The sequence below is a fragment of the Palaemon carinicauda genome, chromosome 42 (genome assembly GCF_036898095.1).
Source record: "Palaemon carinicauda isolate YSFRI2023 chromosome 42, ASM3689809v2, whole genome shotgun sequence".
Lineage (NCBI taxonomy): Eukaryota > Metazoa > Arthropoda > Malacostraca > Decapoda > Palaemonidae > Palaemon > Palaemon carinicauda.
In genome coordinates, this window is record NC_090766.1 from 43,086,665 (window position 1) to 43,114,622 (window position 27,958).

At 41.8% G+C, this 27,958-nt stretch overlaps 1 protein-coding gene across 1 annotated transcript in view; it reads right to left on the reverse strand.

Moving 5' to 3' along the window:
• The window catches only part of LOC137633129 (uncharacterized), a 476,875-nt gene that overhangs the window by 8,537 nt on the left and 440,380 nt on the right, over positions 1-27,958 (reverse strand). Inside the window, exons 22-26 of the mRNA XM_068365289.1 lie at positions 26,472-26,676; positions 20,424-20,558; positions 19,052-19,166; positions 18,073-18,184; positions 17,411-17,536 (exon numbers count right to left, since the gene is read on the reverse strand). Coding sequence (XP_068221390.1) covers positions 17,411-17,536; positions 18,073-18,184; positions 19,052-19,166; positions 20,424-20,558; positions 26,472-26,676 — 693 coding nt within the window. The remainder of the gene's footprint in view (positions 1-17,410; positions 17,537-18,072; positions 18,185-19,051; positions 19,167-20,423; positions 20,559-26,471; positions 26,677-27,958) is intronic.

Genomic DNA, 27,958 nt, shown 5'->3' on the forward strand with positions numbered 1-27,958 from the left:
ACCTTCTCCTACCCAGAGTAGGGGACGAGGTAAGTCCGTTGCGGGGAAACTGCCCATTGCCGTTCCCCATGAGTCTGATATCGGGGATTCTTTTGATGTTGGGCCTACGCAGACGAGTGGGGGGTCTGCTAGTGTGGCGGAAGTGTGTGTCGTGGACGAGGTCCTGGTGCCCGCAGGACCCGTCTCCAGTCAAGACCTGGTGTGGGGGAAGCCCGAAACAGCACCTACCCCCCCATCATGGCAGTGCTTTTCAGGTTCAGCGGGTTCCAGGGGCGGCCGGGACAAAGAAAGGAGGACCACGTGTTCATCGGACCCTGACTCCATTGTTTGGACAGCGCCTAGGACGCCCTTCAGGTCCCCTATGCGGCAGGAAGAAGAGTTCGAGGGCTGGTTTGCCTCCCGAGCCGGTTTTCACACGCCCCCAGCAACACTTCCGCTGGACTTTATGCAGCCTGTGACCCTGGTATCTAGACCCAGGGCCCCTAGAAGAATTGTAGAAGAAACAGAAGATTCCGACAGCTCCTCCTCCTCGTCTTCCTCCTCGGACAGCTCCTTGACCTACAGCTTTTCCTTGTCGGAAGATTCCAGCAACCGGGACACCAGGAAGAAGAGAAAGAGGTCCAGAAGAAGGAAAACTAGCTCCTACACAAGCCCTGCGAGGAAGAAGGTGAAGTCCTCGAGGAGAAGGAGCAAGAAGAAGAGTTCTTCGAGGAGGAAGTTTGTAAAAGTGGCTTTTCCCCCTCGCAGGTCGAATAGGACGGCTGCCGCTCCAGTGCCTGCCTCGGTGACCGCTGGAGCCGCTCCTGCTACCTTGCCCAGTGTCTCTTCGGTTCCGCCTGCCCGTCGGGTGCATCTGTTGGCACACTTTCCCTTGCCCTTGCCCGGCAAGTCATCGGCTCCATCCGCTCTACGGCAACAACCGCGGATGAGACCCAGCAGCTCGGCTCCCAGCCACTTTATCGCACCGGCTCCGTCCAAGTTACGGAACCTGCCGTTGCTGCGACCTGCAAGTAGCTCCATTCGGATTACCCCAGGAGGGGGTAGACTCATGACGGCTACCCCCACCCCGGCGGCCCCAGCCGTAACGGAGACAGCCGCTCCATCATCCCGACAAGAGGGAAGGGATACCTCCGCTCCAACGGATCCCTCCGTGTTTGACAATGCTACTGACACGGAGGTGCAAGTGGTGGAGCAGTTGCTAGACACCGGAGAGTGCTCCCCGAACGAGGTGTCTTCCTATAGGAAAGTGCTAGCCCTAATTTGCCACCACCATAGGCTGGACGAACCACAGTCTTCATCGGAGCAGGCATGGCTGTCAGGTCTGGGCAGGATGGTTGGCAATCCTGTTCAACAGAAGCCATCCCTGACCCTACCCTTAGCACCCGACGTTGCCCCGGGAATGGGCCACGTCGATCGGTTTGTGGCGGGCCCTAAGAACTCCCTGAGAGCCCAAGGTTCCTTCAAGCTCCTACTGGGACTGAGGACTCAAAAGAAAATTTATGTGCCAGACGGTCGGCACTCAGGGCCCCGCACACTGGAAGAAGCCGTTGCTACCCTGAACCAGGGCAACACAGATGAGAGGAGCCTTACTGCCCCGGTGATGTTCTCACAAGCGGAGGCCGCCATGATGGAGGACACCGCTCAGGACAGGGTCAACGTGACCTCATGGCTGGACTGGTGGGCGTATACCCTAGCAGGGTTTCAACTGGCGCACGACCTATCGGTCCCAGAAAGCCAGGCCCTGCTGCAGGAACTGATCCGCTCGGGGGGGGGGAGGCAATGAAATTTCTCACCTTCCAGTCCCTAACCCAGATGGCAAATTGAGTTCTGAGGAGAAGGGACACGGTGCTGAACCGACTGCCCCGTAGACTCCCTGAGCGGGAAGCTAAATTCCTGAGAAATGCACCGGTGTGGGGCGAGACTGTTCCCCCTTCAGGCGGTGACGGAGACGCTAGAAAGAGTGGGGAAATAGAAGAGTTTGACTGAGCCCAGACAGCCGGCGACAAGATGGCCTTCACACAGGAGACCATCAGCGGACGGGGCCTACCCGCCTACGCCTTCGGCTAGACAGGAGGCCTCCTCCCCTTCCTGGCATCAATACCCATGGCCTTCCCGCAGGAGCGGCGCCCAAGCCCAGGCCTCCTTTAGACCAAAATATTCCGGCTCAAGGAGAGGCCGTTCTAACCGTCTCTCCAGAAGGAGATAGGGAGCGAGGCCCCCCACACCTTCCCACGCCTCGTGTGGGGGGATGCCTCAAACATTATTGGCAAGCATGGCGAGACAACGGTGCAGACCCCTGGACGGTGGCAGTCCTCAGGGAGGGATACAGGATTCCCTTCCTGTCGGAACCGCCCTCTCTAATCCCCGAACATCAAGCAGAATGGCTGGCACCCAAGGACACCGAGAGGAGAGCAGCCCTGCAAGGGGAAATGGCAGCCATGTTGAGCAAGGGAGCTCTACAACCCGTCCAGAAACCATCCCCAGGATTCTACAGCAGGCTCTTCCTGGTGGAGAAAGCTACAGGAGGTTGGAGGCCAGTCATCGACCTCTTGGCCCTGAACAAATTTATCAAGAAGACCTCCTTCAAGATGGACACGACAAAGTCGGTGCTGGCGGCCTTAAGAGAAGGGGATTTCATGATGTGTCTGGATCTCAAGGATGCCTACTTCCAAATTCCCGTACACCCCTCCAGCAGGAAGTTCCTCAGAGTAAGATGGGGGTCCCAATCCCTGCAGTTCAAGACCCTCTGCTTCAGCCTGTCAACAGCTCCTCAGGTGTTCACAAGGGTGTTCACCCTGGTATCAGTCTGGGCATACAAACAGGGCATCAGGCTGATCAGATACCTCGACGATTGGTTGCTGCTTTCAGCCTCAGAGGCAGACTTAAAGGAGCAGGGCACGAAACTTGTACAGTTCTGCAGGGACCTCGGGATTACTATCAACCTGGAAAAGTCCCAGTTAGTCCCAACCACCAGGATGACGTACCTAGGGATGGTCCTGGACTCCCAGCTGGCGAAGGCGTTTCCATCCCAGGAGAGGTTAAACAACCTAGACCAAGTGATTTGCCCGTTTCTGGCAAACAGTCCAATGAGAGCCAAGGATTGGCAGAGACTCGTGGGACACCTGGTCTCATTGGAAAAATTAGTTCCTCAATGGAGGCTCAAGCCGAGGCCGATACAGTGGAATCTGAAGGACCTCTGGTCGGCAGAGGAGTCCCCTCAGAAGGTAGTCAAAATGACCCCGGTCTTCAAGAACATGCTCCTCTGGTGGTCCGACAGGAAAAACACACTGAAAGGGATACCGTTCGCGTCCGCCCCTCCGGAGATGCTGCTCTTCATGGACGCATCGAAAGAGACAGCAGAGGGAAAGTGATCACTAGAGGAAAAGACCCTTCATATCAACCTACTCGAGCTCATGGCAGTACAAAAGCCCCTGGAGACGTTCGCCCATCTTCTTCGGGGAAACTCGGTAGCCTTCATGTGTCGCCACAGTAGTGGCATACATAAAGAAGCAAGGAGGCCTGAGGTCAAGAGAACTGTGTGCCCTCACTGCTCAAATCCTGGAATGGACCAAAGAGAACCACATTCTGCTCACAGCCAGGTTCATTCCGGGAAAGAGAAACGTCCTACCCGACGGCCTCAGCAGGAAAGGGCAGGTAGTAGAGTCGGAATGGTCTCTACATCCGCAAGTGGCACGGGAGATTCTCCAGCTGTGGGGCTCCCCGGTGATAGACCTGTTTGCCACGAGGCTCAATGCGCAGCTACCCGTATTCTGTTCTCCGGTATCAGACCCGACAGCAGCGTTCGAGGATGCCTTCCAGCACTCGTGGGACGGTCTCGATGTGTACGGCTCCTCCCCCCCCCCCCCTTGGGGATCATCAGGCAGGTACTCAACAGACTAAGGCAGTCAAAGGCCACAAAGATGACTTTGGTAGCGCCCTGGTGGCCGGAGAGGGAGTGGTTCGCGGATCTACAGGACCTGGCCACTCTTCCTTCTTGGCCCCTTCCATCAAGAGAAAATCTTTTGCGTCAACCACATTTCTGAAGGCTTCACGAAAACCCCCAGGGCCTGAGGCTACACGCGTGGAGGTTATCAGGCACCTACTAAGGAAAGAAGGATTCCCTGAGAAGAATGCTGCCACAATATCGGGATATATCCGGAAGTCCTCGTGTGTAGTGTACCAGGTCAAGTGGGCCACGTTCGTGAAGTGGTGTGCCACACAGAACCTGCGGCCCTTGGACGCTTCAGTCCACAGAATTGCAGACTTCTTGGTTCACTTGAGGGATGACCTAGGAGTCTCCATTCCAGCCATCAAAGGAGTCCGTGCGGCACTGGGGCAAGTTTTCCAACTCAGGGGCATCAACCTATGAGCATCTCGCCACATCTCCATGCTCATCAGAAGCTTCGAGCAGTCTTGTTCCCCACGGTCCTCGAGGGTTCCGCGGTGGGACGTGGCCAAGGTCCTCAGGGCTCTTTCGAGGCCTCCCTTCGAACCTCTGAAGGACATCCTAGATAAAGACCTCACCCTCAAGGCCGTGTTCTTACTAGCACTAGCCTCAGCCAAGCGGGTGAGTGAGTTCCACGGCTTGTCATTCGAAGTCTCGCACTTGAAAGGGTGGAAGGAAATGTCAAATATTTAAGTTCCTACCCGAATTCATGGCCAAGACCCAGAACCCAGCAGTTGCGGATCCTAGGTTAGAAGAATTCTCAGTTCCAGCAATTCCTCGCTCTGACAACCCGGAAGAACTGCTTTTGTGCCCCGTGAGAACAATCAGGAAATACCTCAGTAGAACATCCAAACTCAGACCAGCTATCAAAAGTTTGTTTGTCTCTTCAGGCCCAGTCAAGAGAGCAGTTTCTAAGAACACTATATTTCTCTGGCTCCGACAAGTTATCAAGAGGGCTTGCGACAGTGATGGGTCCACGGTTCCTGGGACCCCACGCGACCCCATGATATTAGGGGCCTTAGCACTTCCTTGGCGTTTGACACCAACATGGCAGTGGGCCAAATCATGCGAGCAGGTACTTGGGCCAGGCAATCCACCTTTACAGCCCACTACCTGAAAGATTGTACGAGGAAATCCCTGAACGCCTTCTGCATTGGGCCAGTAATTTCTGCCATGCAACAAGTTTAGCGGTTTAGGGCCCCGGATAGCTCTTGGGAAGTAATCGCAAGCAACACAAGTTCCTCCTCACTCCCCCCTTTCCTTGCTACCCTCTCCTGTTCCCCTTTTCCTATCCTCCTTCCATGTGAGAGATGGACGCTGGAGGGGAAACCATGTCCGGATTATATATAAAGGTGAGTTGTACATAAGGTAGACTTTTGCGTGCTTTCCCCGTCTCTCTTACCTCTCCACTGGGTCGTCTAGACCTAGCCTCCTATCTAGGTCTCGTGCCCCAGGATGTTATGGTATACTCCGACCTGTAAGCCACTCCCTCCTCCTAAAGTATAAGTCTCCTAAGAAAGTAGTCCGAGGTAAGTACTCCGTTTTGGAACAAATCACAAATTTTAAGTAATTTGTATTTTTCCTAACAGTACTTACCTCGAACTACTTTTGGGTTATTGCCCACCCATCCTGCCCCAAGTATTTCACAGGAGTTCGAGTAGGACTTAAACATACGCTTACTGAAGACTCCGATTCGCCTCAGGGCGAGTATCCTTCCGCCCCGGAGCGCCCCAACAAGGTAACGGAGAGAGGGGGAACTACGCAAAATTCTTGGTCGGTTAATGAGGAGATCCCAGATACTCCTAAGAAAGTAGTTCGAGGTAAGCACTGTTAGGAAAAATACAAATTACAGTACCTAAAATTTGTGATTTTAATAAGGCAGCCCTTCACTCCATACTTTCTCTCTCTCTGTCAGCTAGTGCCGCCAGGTACTAACCCACCCGGCAGCATGTCGGCTGGACCGGTGCTGTCAGGTACATACTCAGTCGGCGGTATGCCGGCTGGACCAGTACCGCCAGGTACTACCCAGCCGGACTGTGCCGCCAGGTGCTAGCCCTGCAGGCAATATGCCAGCTGAACTACAGTATATGATTATACAGTGGCCAGTATATTTGCAGTATAGTATATACTGCAGACAGAAAACTATAGTATATATTATACAGTAGTTATTTTCCAACATACCTTGTGTATCCTTGCAGTGTCTATTGCTGAGGCCAATCCTATATTGAAAGAATAGAATTCCTTCAACACTGATTAGAAATCAGTTAATAACTTACCCCACAATATTAAATAATTTAAGAAGGGTCAATGGTAGTGTACACATTTTCTATCCCTAGAGGTTAGAACCCTTCTCTTTTGAGTTTGCCCTGAAAAAGGAAAACTCTATGATCTTAATATTGGGGGGATCACAGCAATTGGCTGGAAAGGATACGCAAGTATGTCTTTCCTAATTTCTTTCTAGCTTACTATCTAAGCTATAATGGTTAAATTATTAATATTTTGCATAATCGTGTTTATCATGTGAGATAAACAACTGCATACTCATTTAATTTTCCTTTCTTTACAGGAGGAACCCCAGATGAAATGCGATGCAATCTTCTGCAACTATAGGAGTTGGAACTTCTACGGTGACAAAGCGTGCAGGTCTCATGCCCCCTGCACCATCACTACCGAAACCCTGCGGTACTGGGACGCCCAAGACTGCAATATCTGCTGGACCTTGGTAACCGAAGGTTTCGACGACCCCAAGTCAACGGAGTCGAGGGATGCGGCACGAGAAAAGCTGCGCAAGTGGGTACGAAGGTTTCAGAACTCTCTGGGACCATAACTATCTAACGATAGAATGCGTAGCTGGCTGTTCCCGATAGCAGGTAGTGAAGTTGTCGTGCCCCAAGCATGACCCGGACCTCCCTGCGTCCAGATTACCATCAAGACGGATGTCAGTGAGGCGTTGCAAAGCATGGACATCCACTAGGAGGAAATGATTTCGGAAGTGTCTACGGGCACTGAAAAGGATCTACTAAAGGATGATCCTGAGGAGGAGTCTACTTTACCTCTGGAAGATGATGATGATGTCCAGTCGGAGTCCCTTCCGTCTGTGCCGGCACTGGAGCCGTTACCCTTGACATCTTCAGCTTCTACCCCTCCATTGGAAAACATGAGCCAGACACTGGCCCATCTTACGGCCTTAATGGAGAACATTCGCAAGCAAGGCGAAGCAAGGGAAGCGAGAATCGAGAAAGAGCCCCGTGAAGCTCGACTTACCACCTCCCGAGGGTCATACAAGAGACTCAGAGTCCAAGACCTCCCAGCCTGCTCCAAAACCAATCCCTGGAGGTTTGCGGAGTTTATGCCGATTACTAACAGCAAACTCTATATCTTGGAGAAGATGGGAGCCGTCCCCTTAGACGACATCCAGTTTTGGCCAAGCTTTAGCGCTTACCCTGATTGCTTCATTCGTCTGAAGCATGAAGGGGACGGAACTGAAGGAGGTCATGGTTTTCGACCACGATAAGGCATAGGCTCTCTTGTCGAGTAGCCTGGAAAAGGCGGGCTGTTCAAACTCGAAAGTGTCCGCCTTGAGCAAGAAACACCCTACCTTTCTTGCTCCTTCAATAGCTTTCCTCTTTACGTCGAAGGCATTTAAAGCTGTTGCCAAGGCAGTGGAGACAGGCAAACCATGCCCTGCACTAGAGGAGTGTAGGACTCTGTCGTTAGCACTGCCCAAGGAAGAGAAGGAATGGAAGGAAGTCCACCTAACCTTCTCAGTAGGGAAACTGGACGCAGATATCGCTGGACGACAGTTTAGCGAGAATCTCCCTAAACTTTCTGACTTTCTCTTGCGCAGCGAACAAGAGACGAAGGAGAGACTTGCTGCATCCTTATCCCTACAAAACTGCATAGAGATGTGTGCAGGCCAAAGAAGTATCCCAGACATGCTTACGGTCTTGGCCAAAATGCATATGGCCAACCCAGTAAAGGACCTGTATGCTTTCATGAAGGCTAGGAGGGCCTGTAGAGAGTTCGTGTTCGCTGCTGCAACAGTGAAACACGAACCCAGGAAGCTGATATCTTCTAACATCTGGGGTAAAGACCTCTTCCCGAACGAAGTAGTCAAAGAGGTAGTTGAGAAAGCCACCACGGAGAAACGGAACCTTCTCCAGAAGTGGGGCATCTTCTCAAAGAGGAAGTCTTCCCCGGATGCGTGTCCCCAACCTAAAAGGAAGATGAAGAAGCCTAGACTTCCCCATCGGCCTGCTCAACAACATCCCACAGTCACCATGACCGCGGTGCCCCAAGTGGTGCCTCAACAGCTGGTTGCCAAGTCACCAGCATTCAACCCTGGGTTTGTGAAGCAAACCACTACCTTTCGACCGAAAGGTAAAGGATCCAGACGGGGCTCCCCTAGACATCCCTCAAGAGGTAGGGGAGGACGCGGTCCAAGAGGTAAACCCTCCAGACAATCAAAGCAAGGAGATGCTTCTGGTAGGAAGGAGGTTCCAACATTTTCAGGATCGATGGATCTTCGATCCTTGGGCCCACAGCCTAATCAAGAATGGACTAGGATGGAAATGGAACAAGTCTCCACCATCATTTCCTCAATTCTTCCAACACTCCACCCCCTTATTAGAAGAATATACCTTAGAGCTCTTGAGCAAACAGGTTATAAGGAAAGAAAGTCCATCAAATTCTAAGGAAGGCTGTTTTGTGTTCCCAAGAAGGATTCAGACGAACTCAGTGTCATTCTGGACTTGTCGCCACTCAAGTTCATAGAAAACAGCAAGTTCAGGATGTTAATCCTTTAACACATAAGGACCCTGTTACCCAAAGGGGCGTTCACAGTCTCGATAGACCTGGCAGATGCTTATTAGCACCTTCTAGTCAGTTACCCCCTCTCCTCCTACCTAGGATTCAAGTTATAGAAGAAAAAGTATGTCTTGAGAGCCATTCCCTTCGGACTAAACATAGCCCCAAGGATCTTCACGAAACTTGCAGACGCAGTCGTGCAACAACTACGCCTAGAAGGTGTTCAGGTAGCAGCGTACCTGGACGACTGGCTGGTGTAGGCAGCATCCGAAACGGCTTGTCTGCAAGCATCCAAGAAAGTGATCCAGTTCCAGGAACATCTGGGATTCAAGATCAACTTCAAGAAGTCTCGACTTTCTCCAGCTCAAGAGTTTCAATGGCTGGGAATCCATTGGAACCTGAGGTCACACCGTCTCTCCATTCCCTCAGGGATGAGGAGGGAGGTCGCAGGGTCTGTCGAGAGACTACTGAAATCTGACAGGATTTCAAGACGCCAACAGGAAAGAGTACTGGGCTCTCTCCAGTTCGCAGCAGTAACAGACACAGTGCTAAGAGCACAGCTGAAAGATGCGTCAGGAGTCTGGAGAAGATACGCATCAAACGCTCGAAGAGATCTAAAAGGACCGATACCGACCTTACTACGATCACTTCTCAAGCCGTGGTCGAAGGCCAAGAGCCTAACAAGGACCGTGACCTTGCAACCACCTCCGCCATCGTTGACCATCCACACGGATGCCTCGATGGAAGGAGAGGGAGGTCACTCCCATCAAAGGAAAGTCCAAGGGACTTGGTCATCTCTGTTCAAGGCCTTTCACATAAATATTTTGGAGGCCATGGCAGTCCTCTTGACGTTGGGAAAACTCTCCCCTCGCAGATCAGTCCACATCAGGCTGATCTTGGACTGCGAAGTGATAGTGAGATGTCTGAACTGACAAGGCTAGAGATCGTCCCATATCAACCATGTGATATTAGCCATCCTTTGTCTAGAGAGATGGCACTTTTCAGCAGTTCACTTACAAGGGTTCCGCAATGTGACAGCGGACGCTCAAGCCGATAGTCAGAATGGTCCCTAGATGCAGACTCATTCTCCTCCATCTTGGAACAAGTCCCGGAACTGCAGATCGACCTCTTTGCGATGAGCGACAACAAGAACGACCTCAATATGTATCCCCATACGAGGACCCTCTAGCGGAGACAACAGACGCCATGTCCCTCGGTTGGAATGAATGGACCTGGATTTTCCTGTTCCTTCCATCCAATCTCCTGCTGAAGGTCCTCAACAAGCTGAGATCCTTCCGGGGAACGGCAGCTCTAGTGGCCCCCAAGTGGCCCAAGAGCAACTGGTTCCCTCTAGTGATGGAACTGAAGCTGAGGCTGGCCCCTCTGCCGAACCCAGCACTATCTCAATGGGTTCAGAAGTCGATTGTTTTCGCTTCATCACAGAGAACCCGAAACCTTCATCTCATGATTTTCTCGCCTAAAGCAGTTAAGAAAAGATTTGGGATCTCAAAAGGCAGTATAGACTTCTTAGAAGAATACAAGTCTAAGTCAACTAGAAGACAATATGAATCGTCTTGGAAAAAGTGGGTTGCTTTCGTTAAAGCAAAAGGACCGAAAGAAATCTCAATAGACTTCTGTCTGTCCTTCTTTATCCACCTTCATGAACAAGGTCTGGCCGCCAACACGATAACTACGTGTTAAGTCAGCCCTGACTAGACCTCTTCTATACGCCTTTCAAGTGGACCTGATGAACGAAATCTTTAACAAGATCCCGAAGGCATGCTATAGACTTAGGCCTGCAGCTCCTCCAAAGCCCATTTCATGGTCCTTGGACAAGGTCCTACATTATGCTTCATCTGTGAACAATGAAGATTGTTCTCTCAAGGATCTAACCCAAAAGGTTATTTTCCTGTTCGCTATATCCTCAGGGGCTAGAGTTAGTGAAATAGTAGCCCTATCAAGAAATGAGGGCCACTTTCAGTTCACAGAAGTGGGAGAACTGAATCTCTTTCCTGATCCAACCTTTCTCGCCAAGAACGAGCTACCCACTAAGAGATGGGGTCCCTGGAAAATCTGCCCTCTGAAGGAAGATGTCTTTCTGTGTCGAGTAGAGTGTCTAAAGGTATATGTTTGAAGAACTTCAGACTTCAGGGGAGGACAGCTTTTCAAAGGAGAAATTTCAGGATCAAACTTATCCCTAAAATAACAGAGGGCGAAGCTCACCTACTTCATTCGCAGAGCGGATCCTGACAGTACACCCGCAGGTCATGATCCAAGAAAAATTGCTTCATCACTGAACTTTTTTCAGTATATGGACTTTGAGCGTCTTCGCTCATATACTGGATGGAAGTCATCCAGAGTGTTCTACAAATACTATGCAAGGCAAGTGCACGAACTGAAGCATTACGTGGTGGCGGCAGGTAGTGTATTAAAACCTGTCGTCTAGTGCTGCAATGAACAGTGAATTGACGGGGACTATTAATTAGGGTGAAAAGGTGTTGACACTTCCAGTGCGATACCTTTTAAGTGGGTGTCACCATGGTGACACTAAGACTGTTAAAAAATCTCAGGTGTGGAATTATACAGATAATACTTGTGCCGTGTGTACATAGTACACAGTGTTGATAGTATACAACATTTACAGAAAATTATATTAGAAAATTTTATCAAAATTTTCAAATTTCAGAGTGGCACTAATCATTTCTTAACTTTCAGGGAGAAAAAACCTTTTCTGTATACGTTGTACATATAATTCCCTTAACATGTTACACTCGTTATTCCATTTGGTCATTTGTTCGAAATAAATGTCTATTAGAGTGTAATTACGTCTTATTTCGCCCTGCAATTAGCACAATAAATATGGCCAGAGTTCTTTTACTTATTTAACTCGGTAAACCTCATATTATTGTATGCTTACAAACAATGGATATATTTGATACTTAGTTGTTCCGACAACATATACAAACCGTGAGACTTTTGTATATCTAGTTGATACTTATGTTTGTTCATACAATATATGCAAACCTTGAGACCCTTTTCTACTGTCTAGTATGACTCTTCTCTGCAGGGGCAGGAAGCCCTAATATTGCTCCATGATTAGTGGTAGTGACGTATAACGGTAACGTCATTTGTCTCAATTGTCTGGATGACCATAGAAAAAATTGTCCCAAGGTTAAGGCACTTATGAAAATCCACAGATACAGTACTTTCAAGTAATTCTATGGTACACTTCCATCAGGATGACATGGCTTGAGCCCAAAAAACGCATTTTGAAGTGAAGCGAAAAATCTATTTTTGGGTGAGATGGCCATGTCGTCCTGATGGACCCGCCCTCCTTTTTCCGTATAAGAAAAAGGCTTGGGCAAGATCCCTCCCGAAACTACTATATCTGTAGCACCATGCTCAATGCTACAAGGAATGAGCGCCATCTTGGAGCCATGTAGTAGTATGGGAGGAAGGGTAACCTTGATAACGGCTCCCCTTCAGTTTAGCCACTTTCCCCTTCGAAGCGAAAACGCTATTCGGGGTGAAGATTGCTATGTGTCGTATCAAGATATACGTCCCGACTTTATGCGATATCCTTAAGAGAAATTTTAAGGATATTCGTGCCAGGAATTAGAATTCTGGAGACCTAAAGGTCAATTCTCTGGGAATATCACTGTAGCCAAATATTCCTTAGAAAGCTATTAATAGGAACCTTCCATCAGGACGACATGGCCATCTCACCCAAAAATAGATTTTTCGCTTCGCTTCAAAATCCATTTCATGTACCAACAGGCCAATATGGGGAAAATTGAAGAGCAAGTCTACATTTCATTCAAGTAAAATTGTGCAACACATTCTTCATAATCAATATATATATATGACTGAGACCGTATGGGTCACTCTGTTATGGTGAAAGAATATGTACCTAAACAGTGTTTGAAAACATAATACTTTACTCAATTTAAAAAATGCTACAAAAATAGCTATGAAAAACTTAGAGTTTGAGTCATACAATAAAATTTTCTGACATCTAGAAGAAGCTAGAATTACTCACACTAGAAACATCACAGAGATTTATTAGAAACTTATGAGGCCAGTGCATTTACAAATACTCCAAATCATTTCATTATCAAAAGTTAACTATTATCAAGATGCAAAAAAGGTAGAGTTGAAACCTTTATCTAATAATATAGGTTGGACAATCAAATGTAAACCTCTATAAATATTAAAACTTCTCCATAATTTACGTTAAATAAACACATGTAGACGGTTGTAAATATACATAAAAACATCTATATTATATTGTACATTAAATAAACAAATGTAGAAGGTTGTAAAGATACATCAAAGTGGAACGTCATGCCCTTGTCTAATGATGTATATTAAACAATCAAATGTAGACGTTTGTAAAAATATCTCATAGTGGAACATGAAACCTTTGCCTAACAGTGTACGTTAAACAATCAAATCTACACGACTGTAAAGATACACCAGAGTGGAATGTAAAATATTTAATGTAAAGAATACCAACAAACTTGCCTAAATTTCTATTATCAGATGATGTATTTGACAGTAAACTAGAATTCCCTTAATTCTATAGAATCAACAATAAAGTCCTACCATTATGAACATCAAAGAATTTTTTCCCTTATGTTATAACGTTCTTCACTTAAATTGAACTTATAATTGATTCAGGGACCTGTGTGGCAGGTATTTCATTAGGCAATGTTAAAATAGCCAATTTTAGGGCATCGCTTGGAGCCTTTCCCAAAACCTTTGTACCAAATAAGCACCACTAATATTTATATTCCAAATGTACAGCTGGACACAGGGATTCCTGGCACACTTCACTCTGAGGAAGTGCACCCTGTCGCACCGTTACTGCGCTGCGAGTTGCTGTCCGTAGCCCTGGCCAACATCTCTCCCATCACTACTCTCAGTATCGGTTTGGTTACTCGCCGCGCAGTAAGGTTGTGACAGGGTGAACTTTCTTAGAGCTAGGGGTGCTAGGAATTCCTGTGTCCAACTGTACTCCTCGATGTTTTAATTCATAAAACAAGATTAAATTATTTTACCCAAATAAACTAAGGCAATGAAAAGGAAACTTATATACCTAAACTTAATACAATGGAGAATTGTCACAAAATATCACTATCAAACCATAACACACATAACAAGGGGGGTGGTTGCACCAATACCGAGCATGTCACTTACAAGAGGGGTGAAAATGCGGGAAGTTACACAAGACTGACACCAAATGTATGAAAATAAAAGAAAGGGGCATTCCATATCTACACGAGCAACAAGGGTAGTTAAAATAGTTACATTGGATTTAGACTTTTTTTTTTTTGATTACTCTGAACGTTTCTCTGTTTAAGCGTCTTCTATCTAATCTTGTTTTTGAATAAGTTCAGCTAAAATAGGATATTCTACAATTAAGCCAATTGGATGATTGACATAGTCTTCAAAAATACATTCTGATGCATATATATATATATATATATATATATATATATATATATATATATATATATATATATATTTCCCAATGCTGATCTGTTTATATCGTTTGTCCTGCCGTATTAATCTTTTTACTGATTTGTTCAGAAAAAAAAATACAAATTATCCATTTGTACCTTGATTGAATGGGGCTACATTAATCCGACTCCTAATTAGGATGAACAGGAATTGTTCTCTAATCAGCTAAGCAATGTTATTTCCTTTTACATGTTTCTATCGTTTACCTCGTTGTTTTACCTATCCTCGGGGTCAGGAGGATAAGGCCATACGAGCCAATGGATTTAAATAAAAACGTCTTGGCTGCTGTAAATGCGTTGTTCTTCGAGGCCTTCCTACGGCTTAAACAGTACAAGAAAACACTATGTATATAGCATCAACTTTGATCAAGGTTTCGCCAGCGTAGCGTTGTGAAAACAAGTCTGAGAAGTTTCGAGAAGTTACCAGGAGTCTGGAAACAACTTTAATCAAATAGTTCATCACTAACCTTTAATTTTCATACAGAATACGAAAAGCAAGTTCTGTTTCTCCATATTATATGTACACAGTATTTACACAAAATAAAGACAGTGAAAACATACACTTACACAATATACAACATTTAAGATACAAAAAAAGCGAGGCGTTTATAAGACTATAAGCGATGAAAAACCATCGAGCGGTAAAAAGGTTTAACTGCAGAGCAAAGCGTCGTAAAAATTTTGAACCCCCCCCTCCCCCCCCCCCCCCCGTCCAGAATTATTAGCTAAAGCACCATCACTGAAACACATCTTCTGGCATCACTGCGTCTACAAATTTTGGCTTCAACATGGCAGAAAATTAAGTCCGGTATAGCGCTTGAGCGACACCATGAGTTTATATTTTGCCAAAAGCAAGGAAAAATTTAAAGAGTTTAAGGGTATGATTGGGAGAGATGCCAGCAAATGTGTTCGTGTGATAAGGTTCTTAAAATACCTCAAGGATATTATAATTCAAGAGGCCAACCAAGTAAATGAAAAAAAAAAAGACTACGCCTGCTTATATTAAAGCATGGAAGTGAAACACCTTTTTAAAATGTCAAAGCTGATCTTTAGGCAATCGAAAATATGCATATGAAGTACCACTTCTGTTATGAAGCACAATAAGCTTGGGCTTAAGCAAGCTTTAAAATGTGGCAGACGAACTATGAAATTAGTGAAGCTTTTTTTTGTCTGTGATTCTACTTGTGAAGCATTTCTTGCTGTCAGTGATTCTATTCAACAATCAACTGAGAGTCTGTTTTCTTCATATCCGAATTGGTTTCATGGAATTAATGAGGTCGTTAGGATACGAATGGATCAAATATCTCCCTGTTATGAACATCTCATGACAAACTGTTATTTATTTCACGTCTGTAAAAAGCATCATTAGTGGATTGATTGACGTTAGTTCAAAACAATAGAAGCTGGTTACTTTCAATGGCCACTGAACCCATTCAAAGGCTGGAAAGTAATGCAACTCTATAATAGCAAATGGCAAAACTAAACTTCAAATGATCACTTCTACGTGATTATGTTGATCGAATCTGTTATCTAGAGCTAAAAAAATAATCACTATCATTTGAATATTAATGTCTCCAGCCGGGAAAAGACTGGTAGAATTTTACAATTCCATGCATATCAAACTTTGCAATAATTCTTAAGTAAAGCGAAATTCTTTCCTCATATATAGCTAATCTAGAAAAAGGATTCTATTTCAAATAACCTTAACTAAAGTCATGCAACTTATATATGATAACAAAGTTTTCTAGTAAAAAATGTATTTAAGGTATTTAAAATAAAAACTGTGCTTCAAATCATGCCCAGCATTGTAAGGAAAATTCATGGTGGATTGTCATACAAAAAGTATAATTTTCATAAAATCTATAATGAAGAATCTTTCAGCATTAAAATAATCTTCTGGAATTCAATTCAATGGGGGCCAATATTCATGTGTATAAAAGGTTATACCCAATTACTAATAAACTAATAAGCCAATATTTATTTACTAGTCTAAACGACGTAATTGAAGATTGTTTATTTTGTAAATAAGAAATAATCATATATTCTCGATGAAATCATTTGTGGATGGAAAGACAACCGATGGAAATTTATAATTGTAGAATAATAAATGGAACTAGTATTTTTTTTTCGAAATGGAAATTTATGGAAATAGTATGTTTTTGAGAATAGGGATTTTAGGGAACAATGTCTTTTTGGCAATTGGGGTTTCTGGGTATTGTTTTGTTTACTGTAAAAATTCTGGAAAGAAACATTTCGGTACAGACATTGAAAAGTTAAGGGAAAAAACGTTTTGTGTACGTTTATCGTAATTTAGAAAATAAGCATTTTCATGTGTGTAATGAAAATCCCCAGATAATAAACGCTCGTGCAGCTTAAAAATAAGCGTTTTGATGTGTGTATGAAATTCCTCAGGAAAACGTTTTGTGTACGTTTATCGTAAAGCCGAAAAATAACAGTTTTGGTGTGAAATGAAAATCTACGTTTAAAGACGTTTTGTGTGTATAATTTTTCCTCCCAACAAAATATTACGATTTAAATGAAAATGCTTGATATTAATTCCTTGAGAAATTAGCGTTTTAAAGAATGCACAGTTTTTTTTATACATATATAAGTATGGCTACATAATTCTGAATACTTTACACTGATAATGAACATTTGAGACAGTAAGAATTGTATTGAATTTTATTTCTTTGCTATGATAAAGGCCTCGATAACAACGAGGAGTTATATTATAATTTGTAACAGCCACAAGGAATTCTTACTCCGTCGGTTTCCTGTCCCATTTTGAATAAGATTGTCACTACAAACCCGAAACCCAAGTCAAGGAATAAGAGAATTAACATTAATGAGCATTTTGTGCCTCTATATCTCAAGTAAATCTAGTTTCGAAGAAATATGATCTCAACTGAAGTAAGCTGATACATTTAAAACCCTTTCGAAAGTATCCCAATTTCCTGATGTCTTTAAAACATCACATTGTTTGCACAAAACCACCATGAATTTTCCTTGGCATTAAACATGGAATAAAAGGCTTTGAAAATACTTCATGGAGCTTAATGAGTAGGAGGAAGAAAATTATATATAAAAGAGATGTATCCCAAAAGGAGATGTATCCTTTAACACCACTAATCCTTACTTGGTCTTTCAGGACCTGGTTCGACTAAGGTGTCAACGTAGGACACTGGGAAGATTCCTCGGCGGCCGCCTATCCGTCCTTCGTACCAGTTTTCGTCGACACGTCTGGTCAAAACAACCATTTCTCCTGCAAACGAAATGTTTATAAGTAACCACGAGAGAGAGAGTAGGAAACATTGCCATTATAACTTAAGTGGCAGATATATACTATTCATGAAAGTAATCGAGAGATCGAGAGAGAGAGAGAGAGAGAGAGAGAGAGAGAGAGAGAGAGTTTCCGCTATAACTATTAAGTGGCAGATATATATACTATTCATTAAAGTAATCGAGAGAGAGAGATTGCCACTATAACTTGAGTGGCAGATATACTATTCATTAGAGAGAGAGAGAGAGAGAGAGAGAGAGAGAGAGAGATTGCCACTATAACTATTAAGTGACATGGAAATAATCTTCATTAAAGTAATCGAGAGAGAGAGAGAGAGAGAGAGAGAGAGAGAGAGAGAGAGAGAGAGCTTTAATTTTTTATAACTATTCACTAAAACTAGAGTATAGCATTATTGACTCGTGAACTTCAATGCCCACTTAAGTCAGTACTTTCTCTTTCAAATTGCGCAAAAAAAAAAAAATCAGAATAAACAGGAAACAGACAACTGTTTGACTAACCTTTACTAAGGGACATTTCCATGGAAGTCTGAGCTTGGAAGTTGAATCTGGCCCTGGCCTGACCTTCTGTCGGTTTTCTCTGGATAGTTTTGATGTTGTCATAAGGCACAATCTAGAAAGAAGAGGCAAAGGATATATCTTTGAAAAATCGCTTGTCAGTTCGGTAAGATTTTTATGCTGGGAAACAGATTTGAAAAAAAGATTTCCTTTTTAGTAAATGTTTGAGGAAGAAAGACAATTGGAAAATTACCCAACTCCTTTGTAAAGTATTTCGGAGGAAATGAATGATTATCCCTGAAGGCTTGAGTCTTCTTTTACACGGTAAACCTGGCAACTGATAAACAGAATCTGGATCTACACAAAGTTAATTACTTAATAATTCTTTTTTATACCTACAGACCACAACAACCACTCTTATACACTTGTACACCATAGTGATGAATAGATGATCACAGAAGCTACCCTTTCAAATCGATATCCAGAGCACTCACCCTTTCAAATACATGCACACAGCACCCACACTTTCAAATACATTCCACGAGCCTACCCTGTAAATTAGATGCTCACAGCACCAGCCCTTTCACAAATAGGGCCACAGCACCCACCCTTTCAAAAAGATACAGCAACCACCCTTTTAAATAGCTGCCCACAGCAATCACCCTTTCAAATACATGCCCGCAGCAACCACCTTTTCAAATAGGTGCCCGAAACACTCACCTAGTCACAAATATGCCCCAGCCCCATCATTGTCAATAGATTCCCACAGCCCCATATTTTCAAATAGATGCTCACAGCATCAGCCATTTCAAATAAATGACTCCAGCACTCGCCCTTTCGAATAGATTCTCACAGCGCCCACCATTTGAATATGATGGCCAAAACACTCCATCTCCAAAATGATTAACAGCAATCCAGTAATATAAACACTTGAATATTTGGATCAGGATCTTTGCAAAAAGAAGGATCTCCCACATCTTACCTCTACATAGTTGCAGGGGAATATTCCGACGGATCCCCGAATTTCACCTTCGTACCAGTTTTTGTCAATCTGGCGACGGATGAAGACAATCTCTCCCTTGTTAAAGGTCAACTCCCTGCAAATATCGAAAGGAAGTTCTTAAGTCAAGGAAATAATGAGTTTTGGGTTGCTGGAAATATTACTGACCGAGTTTTAGTTTAAAGTATTTCATAATGCAGTATGCCGAATATAGTGAAAAAAAAAAAAACTATTTTAGAATGATGATACAAGTAATGGGGAATAAAAATATATCTCAAATAGAAAATAGGCTAAATAAAATATATAGCCAAAATATTGCAAGACAATTAATACCACGTGGGATATGAAATTTCAAGTACAATACATTAAATAACATAAAACAATAAAACTTTTATGATGATAAAGAGAAAATAGTATTAGAGACTTCCTTACAAACAGTTTGTTGATTCGATTTGTTTTCTGACTTTGGGCCACAGAGTCCCAAAATAATTCTTGAGATACTACAATGAAATATCTGTCCACAAAATTTCAGAAAGAATTGATTGACGAGAAAAAACTATCTGCCAATCATAAGATATGATTATGAAATTAGGCTTGTGGTGGCACTTTGAGAAAAAAAAATCATGAAAATGTATAAACGTAGAATTGTAGTGTATAAAATACCCACAATAATATAAATCAACATATATAATTAGAGAGAGAGAGAGAGAGAGAGAGAGAGAGAGAGAGAGAGAGAGAGAGCGAGAGAGAGAGAGAGAGAGAGAGAGAGAGATTGATTTGAGTTCTCTGGCATCCTGACGTCGAAGGTGAGAGAGAGAGAGAGAGAGAGAGAGAGAGAGAGAGAGAGCGAGAGAGAGTGAGTTTATGAAAGTTATTCAGTATTAAATCAAGATGGTGAAAAACGAGACTTAACAGAGTCGGGAAAACTGTATGATAGAAAAAAGTAGGAGCGAAGGAATAATAAAAAGATAAAAAGTGGGTGTAGCTGAGGCCGAAGGGATGAGGCAAAGAACTTTGATGAAATGTCTACATCGCCTCGTCCGAGGTGCACTGCCAGCACTAAACGCCACCTCACCACAGTGAAAGAGAGAGAGAATCCTCACTTACTGAGTATAAATTTCAATACCAATTAAAAGATTTAAGAGATTCGGTGATTAGAAAGTCTGGACAATTCAATTCTGTAATGATTCCTATCTTTCCTTGATTTGTTCTTTAAATGATTCTTTTCATGATTAAAAACCATAAACGATCCTCACCTTTTCAGGATTTGACTTCGACGATTCTCAAGTTTTTATGATTTGGAGCTTAAAAGGAATTTCCCATTCCCGCTTTTGAGACCTACAATAATTCTCACCTTTTATTTTGTGCTGTGAAGTTGTACAATGCCTTCGCCACCTGTTTGGGCTCGGGGGTCCTCGTCCCCCGCAGTGTGCCCAGGCCCCCTTCGTCGTCATAACGATTAAGGGGAATAGGAGACTTCTGCAAAGGTCTGTCAAAAGAGCAAACAACAGATAATAAGACATTATTTGCCAAAATGGGCTCAAGAGAACCCATTTCTAAATGAAGATGTCTTAAAATCTAGTCCTAATAAGGTTTTCAAGATACCTTTCTCTATAAAGATAATCATTTAAAGTTGTTTTTTTTTTTTTTTTTTTTGGGGGGGTTAGGATAAGGTGGGGTATCAAATTACCCACTTCTTTCAAAGTCTGTGTGGAGAGAATATTCAGATAATACAAAATAAATACAAGGTAATTATAGAAATTAATTTACTAGTTAATTAATACTGGAAAGAAAATTTTTTATTGAGTTTGCATAACTTTTAGGTGAATGCACGATTTACATTTAATGAATATTTCTAAACTAATTAATTTTTCATATTTTCCACTGCATGCAATTTTTTAGTAAAGCTATAAGCAATAGTTAAAAGGACTTACATAACAATTATAGTGCAAAATATAATTTCAAAGTAAACCATAACTATTTAATTCCTAAAAAATATTACTGCTTATTTCTATATTTATAAAATGTGAACATCATTGATGATTAAATAAACATTGCTGTCAACGAAATGTATTGAAATAAAAATACAAAATTATTTTTGTTAGTACTTTATCTTAATCCAGTGCCAATGTTAGTTGACTAATATCTAAAAGGACTGATGAAAACTAAAGGCTATTGTTCCATATAAAAAGCTTTAACAAAACACATACCTCCATGCCTTTCTTCATGCAGAAAATTCACAAAAAAATACATCCATTTTTGAGTTGGCTCCATTTTCAATTAGTCTTTGGTACTAATTAAAACGAGCCCTCACGGTTCACAATATAGGTCTTTGTGTTTATTTTTTTTTTCAAATAATTCGAGTGTATGTACATATCTCTATGTTCTGTACAGCCAATTAACAATACTTTCCTTTATGTTACAAGTCTTCTATACACTTTTATACACGGCTTACAACCTGCTCCTTACATATTAGAATTTAGAATTTCCTCGGTTCAGTTAACGATGCCAGTTAAGTCGTACAATGAATCAATCATGTATTCATTCACCATAGTCACCCAACTCAGATAAATCAATAGCCAACCAAACTAAGATATGAGAATGAATAATGAAAAAAAGGTCACTTGTACTAAACATAGATCTCCTCGGATATGTACATAGACACTTCATCAGTATCGTAAGAGACAGACTTCATCAGTTCGGCATCACACTTTCTGATCTCTTTGTCAATGTGGATTTCAATGTCCCTCGGAGGACCGGCCTGGGAGTGGCTGTGTTTAGTTCGGGCGAGGGAGAAGACGGAGGTGAACAGGCGGGACACGACTTTGAGGGTGGACAGGTAGCGGCGCCGGGCCTGAGGGGAACTGCAAGATGAGGTCCCTGTCAGACTGGCTAGCGCTACCCACTCACACAGGTGGCGATTCGGCATGTGCTGGGCAGGAGCTAAGGGCTTAAGTTGGAATTCATACTATATTGATTCCAATGTAAACGATCAGACAGAGCTGAAGGCACTGGTTAGAACGGTTTCACTGGAATCTATGTATTCCAATTTAAGCTTCAGTCAGCTCCTGCAGGCTCCAGTCGAATCGCTGCCCGTGTGGATGCAGTCTAAGGCAGTGGTAGGAATGGAGCAGTCAAGGTTGCAGTAGAAGGGGAAAAAGCAGTGAACAAATACGGAGGGAAGGATCAGTGAGGAAAAAGACTGGACTCGCCGGCAAAGAGACAAAATGTGGGAATCCAATAGAAGCTGAAGGTTCAAGTGACAGGAGGCTTAGAAAAAAATAGAATGATTTCGATAAAGAAGAAATAAAAAGCAGGATTACAGGGAAAGGCGTATATAATGATGTGTGGATGAATAGGGGGATAGCAGAGAAGAGAGTGGATAAGGAAAAGGAGAAATGGACAGAAAAAGACGAGGAGATGAATAGTATGAGATGGGGGAAACGAAGAAGAGCAAATAATTGCAATTCCAAAATTAATTTAGTTACTACGAATGAATGAAAAGAAAAGCACGCACACGCATAGTAAACAGGGATATAGGAAATAAGCCAAAAAGCAAAGATTACAACAAGAAAGAAAACAAGGAAAAACAATTAACAAACAAAGATAGGTCAAGATGCTTTTGACTCGATAACTACATAAAAACAACTCGAGGATGAATGAGAGTGACCTCAGTTGATTGGTCACGTTAGAGAAAAAAAAAACTAGCTTTGGTAGGATAGAACAAAGCCATCTGACTCCTCTGAAAGGAGAGAAAACTGATGTTAGCATATAAGAAGTTAAAGAAGTGCCGACTTTTTTCTAGCTTGCAGTGTCCCGACTGTGCCACAAAAGCAAACTTTTCCGAAATCTTTCACCAAGTTACTAATTAGCCGTTGTCATCAGTTAGACATCATTATTTCAATATTGGTACCGTACAAATACGAATAAGATAGACTTCAGTTTGCCACCAATGCCGGCTGTTTGGTGCCAATTATTGTTCCAACATTATTGTCTGCAAGGAGCACGAAATATTTTACAAATATTGGTTGCTTGGTGGAAGAATTTTCCTACCAATATTGACTGCTTGGTGCAAGAAATTTTTTGCCAATAGTGGCTGTTTGGTGCAAGACATTTCCATCCATTATTAGCTACTTGGTACAAGAAATTTTCGACTAATGAGAGTTACTTGATACAAGAAATTTCTGACCAATATTGGCTGCTTGGTGTTAAACATTTCCAATCAATATTATCAGCTTGGTGTCGACATTTCCCACCAATATAGGCTGTTTGGTAAAACACATTTTTCATCAATGTAGGCTACTTGTCTATCACTTATATTAACGATTTGAAGCGAACTTTATTTTCCCTTAAATTCATTTGCTTGATGCAAATTCAGATGCCACTAATATTTGCAAACTTTGACAGAAAAATCCTAGAACATCCCAAGAAATATGTTGCAGTAACGGAAAATCTAGAATCCAACACTGGAGTTAAATCACGAAAGTATCTGTAGAAGTGAATGATGATAAAAACGAATAACAAAAAACTGGGTCCTCGAAGTCTTACCCAGGAAGTTTTCAAAAGTTATTTTAGATACGAAACCAAAACGTCTGGAGTTTTGATCTGTGGAAAATAATAGTTTTATCTATGTAGGTCAATTTTGCAAATTGTCTAAGAAAACATGTAATAGAAAAACACAAAAAACTGAAGCAACCAAGGCTAAGAAACCAGACAATATCAATCAAAGGAAAACATTTATTTTGGAAGAAGGGATCCAGTACATTTTACCAATCAGAAAAAGTAGCAGAAATAATTGAAAACCATAAAGAGTAAGCTAAAGGAGTTATGGGAAATAAGTGATATCATAAAGAATCATAAAAACTAGGTAAAGTAAATGGTAATTGAAGAGTAAAGGAAGTAAATGATGACTATAAAAAGTAGAAGCAATGTGGTCACCACAAAAGGAGAAATAAGTAATAACAATAAAAAGGAGCAAAAATAAGCAATGAAATAGAAAAAAAGCGAAACGCAGTGAAGTAGATAACAAAAATCCAAAATAATATGGTTACAAGAAAACTTTAAAAATGTCTCAGAAATAAAGAAAATAAAATTTCTTAAAACACTGAAATAACAAACTCAACCGACACAAGAACTCAGAAATTATTTGAGTTGAAGGAAAGTCTATTAGTGAGTATTAATGAAAATGAGTTAATTTGAAAACAAATAGACTAATGTTTTAACTGTCACAGGCTGTCACTCATGATAATTAGAAAAAATAGCAACAAAAATAAATAATTTTTCTCAAAAACAAATTAAAATTTAAGGAAAATAGTTATAGGGTTATGAATTTCTCGTAAGGCTAAAATGTAATAATTGGGAAAGCTAAAAATTAACCAAATTTTATAATAAACTGATGATTTAAGAAATCAAATGACTTAAACTGTAATATTAAGCTTACTTAAAGTTATGTGCAAGAATACAGGATAACAGCTTTCGAAGGAACAAAATACAGAAAGTGCGTGCAAGACAGAGGCTACGAAACATAGAGAGAGAGAGAAGGCAAACTGAATGACTGAAAAAAAATGAGCAGATTCAGGTAGCCTATAGACACCCATTTTTCACAATACTGATGAAAGAAGAATTTTCAACGAGATAGGAACATAACTGCAGTCATATGCGTCAAGAAAATATACAGAAATAAAACGGATATTAATTAATTGTCCAGTCAATTTCGCCTACCTCGAAATAAGAACTTTTCATACATGCTATGCATCAGTTGACAAAAGAATCCATACAAATATAATTCATACATGCTACACGTCAGTTGGAAAAATAATCTATGCAAGAACAATTCATACATGCTATAAATAAGGTGGCATTGTGAATAAATGCAGTCAGATGATTATCTAAGAAAATGGCTTGATAAAAAGCTACACATGAGATTTATCAATGACAGTGTTTCTATGTTGCATTACGAATAAAGCCTTTTGTTTGCAATGTTTCCACATACTCAAAGGCAACTTCCTTATACTGACAATTCTCAATATATATATATATATATATATATATATATATAGTGTACATGAAATTCATGGAGAAATGCACAAATATAGCCAACACGCATTCCAGCACATAAATGAGTACATTCACATGAAAGCAGTATTTAACATTGTATGTCTTTTCTAAATTGCATTTTAAAATACCATGCACAATGGACGCACTTAAACGAGTATAGTCGGAAAATGGCAACGACCTTGAAATTATAATTGAAGGAATTTCAAATTATTTACATCATAGTTTTGGTGAACAGACGTAAACAAACAGAGGTGCGCTTAATTTGCAAAATGATATAATTAGTCGCAAATAACTTGCAATATATCTATTTAAGTGTTTATCCTTATTTACATAAGGCGTGCTGTATTTTAGCCCATCGAATAAAGAGGGGTATTTGAATATGACAATACATAGAAAATATATGATATTGCTATGGTATATATTAATTCAAATAAAATTCCATTTAAAAAATAGGAGCTGGATTTATTCATAAGTTGTCTATATTCAAGGGTCAAGTGATAAGAAATCAATTTTTACCCAGTTATCAAAGTTCCATTGATATTAGAAATAATAATTGAATATCGAAAACCATGATTTATATGATTCGATTTTTTGTATTTTTTTTTTTTTTAAATTAAAAAGGACACACTAACAGATGACATAAACTGGTTTCAGAAAGTGGATTGTTGGTAAGTAAACACACGAATAAATGGAATTAATAAATGAATAATATAATAAGAAAGACAAATGGATAAAGAACATTCACATTAATCGCTATTAAATTATATTCCAAAATAAAGATTATGTCAGATTATCGCAACTGTTTTCTTTCCGTAACCCAGTCCCATACTAATGAACAAGGAAATAAAAAAAAATCATAACAATCATTATTACAAATGCAAAAGGTAATCAGCATTACTCTTTGTCCCTCTATGACCAAACATAATTTGATCTGCCTTGTTTATAAATCCCATATTTATGCTGATTTGATAATTCCATTAACACCATTTTTTTAGCGACCCAGACTTGAGACTTTTCTTTATTAAAAGACTACGCAATAAGCATCTACGTTCGAACTTCTACAGCCACAGCATGCAAAAGAAAGAAAAAAACTACAGAGAAGAAAAGGATGGAGAAGAAGAAAAGCGTTTCATAGGGTGAAGAAAATTAAACACTCGGGTAAACAAGCAATCATAAAGTCAAGGTCACTCATGAACCAATACACGGTAATGAGCGTATTCACTATTGATAGCGGAGAGAGAAAGAGAGAGAGAGAGAGAGAGAGAGAGAGAGAGAGAGAGAGAGAGAGAGAGAGAGAGTGTCACCATAACCCAATGCAGACATCATTGTGCAAAACAAGACTTACGTGAAGTTATCGGTATGTCGCCTTCGCTCGATGTCCTCTAGCTCAGCGAGGTACTTCTTACGACGCTCGTTCTCGTAAACCTTCTTCATGTGTTCCTCCTGTCGTCTGGCGAGCTCTTCCTCAGGGATGGACTCCTTCTGCTCTATCCTGACGGGCGTGCGGTAGTGGATGTTCACCTCCCCGGACTCATACTTGTAAGGCGACTCTGCAAGCATTTGACACTGGTTGACGGCCTTGAGAAAGTCCTCATTATCACTAGGCTGTCTCTCTCTCTCTCTCTCACACAAATACAGACTCGCTTGGTTGCGTTTCATTGGACAACAATAACAATTTGAAAACAGATTTGTTTCTTTGGGACCGGTTTGTTTTATTGTGAAAATTGTGATAATTTTATAAATACAATACTAATTATAATTACTCGGAAATACGAATACCTATTTCAAATACATATCTCATTTATCAAAATCATGACAAGATATTTGCAAACTTCACAAAAATGACACAACAAAGGTATTTAAAACTGAACCATTGTTTTAACTAGTGAACAAGGAATGTGCGATTGCTTAAAAGATTCGCACTAACAATAGTGACAAGGGAAAAAAAACCTGCTTATTGCCAAGCAAGGTAAAAACAACAGCAAAGTTACTTACTTGTTTTCTCTGCATCATCGCAGACATGGAAGCAAAACATTAAAAAAAAAAATAAGAGTTAGTTTTTACAATGAGAAAGGTTATAAAGCAACCACCACCAAAAGGTAACAAATGCAAACGAAAAAAAACACAAGAACAAAAAATGAAAAAGAAAAATGTTAAGTAGTTATCACATTTATCAGGTTCACCTTTAATTAGCGGCATTTTTATGGAAGTAAATTCACCAACAGCCAACAGGTTTAGAACAGTCTCCCCCACAGAGGGATATTCGTGAATAATGTCCACAGACACACTCCACAGGCACCGCTGCCACACTACTACTACATATCGTATTTGCCCCGACACCCAGGGCACCGCCTTCCCGCCGAAGGCGTAGTAGAGGGGGTGATGAAAGATGTGCAGAAGGAAGAAGAAGGAGAAAAAGAAGTGAGAAGGGAGGATGTAATCGGTGGACGAAGCACCGCCGCCAAACCACCAACTGTCAAGACATGGCCACCCAAAACTGAGAGAGAGAGAGAGAGAGAGAGAGAGAGAGAGAGAGAGAGAGAGAGAGAGAGAGAGAGAGAGAGAGAGAGAGGAGCGTGCCTGATTAGGAGGGGCGCCAGGTAAGCGGGAGAGTAGCTGGGTTAGGGCTGAGGGGGACTAAAAATACGCATATATTTCTGTATTTTTATTCATTATAGGTAACGCGTTCTTGAAAGCCGAATCATATCCTATAATTATTGGATATGCAATGTTCACCGGAGTATTTCTCCCAAAACAATCATGTTCCACAATGTTTGCAAAGCACACCCTCCCTCTCCTCTAGTCTCTTTCGAATTGAGAGAGAGAGAGAGA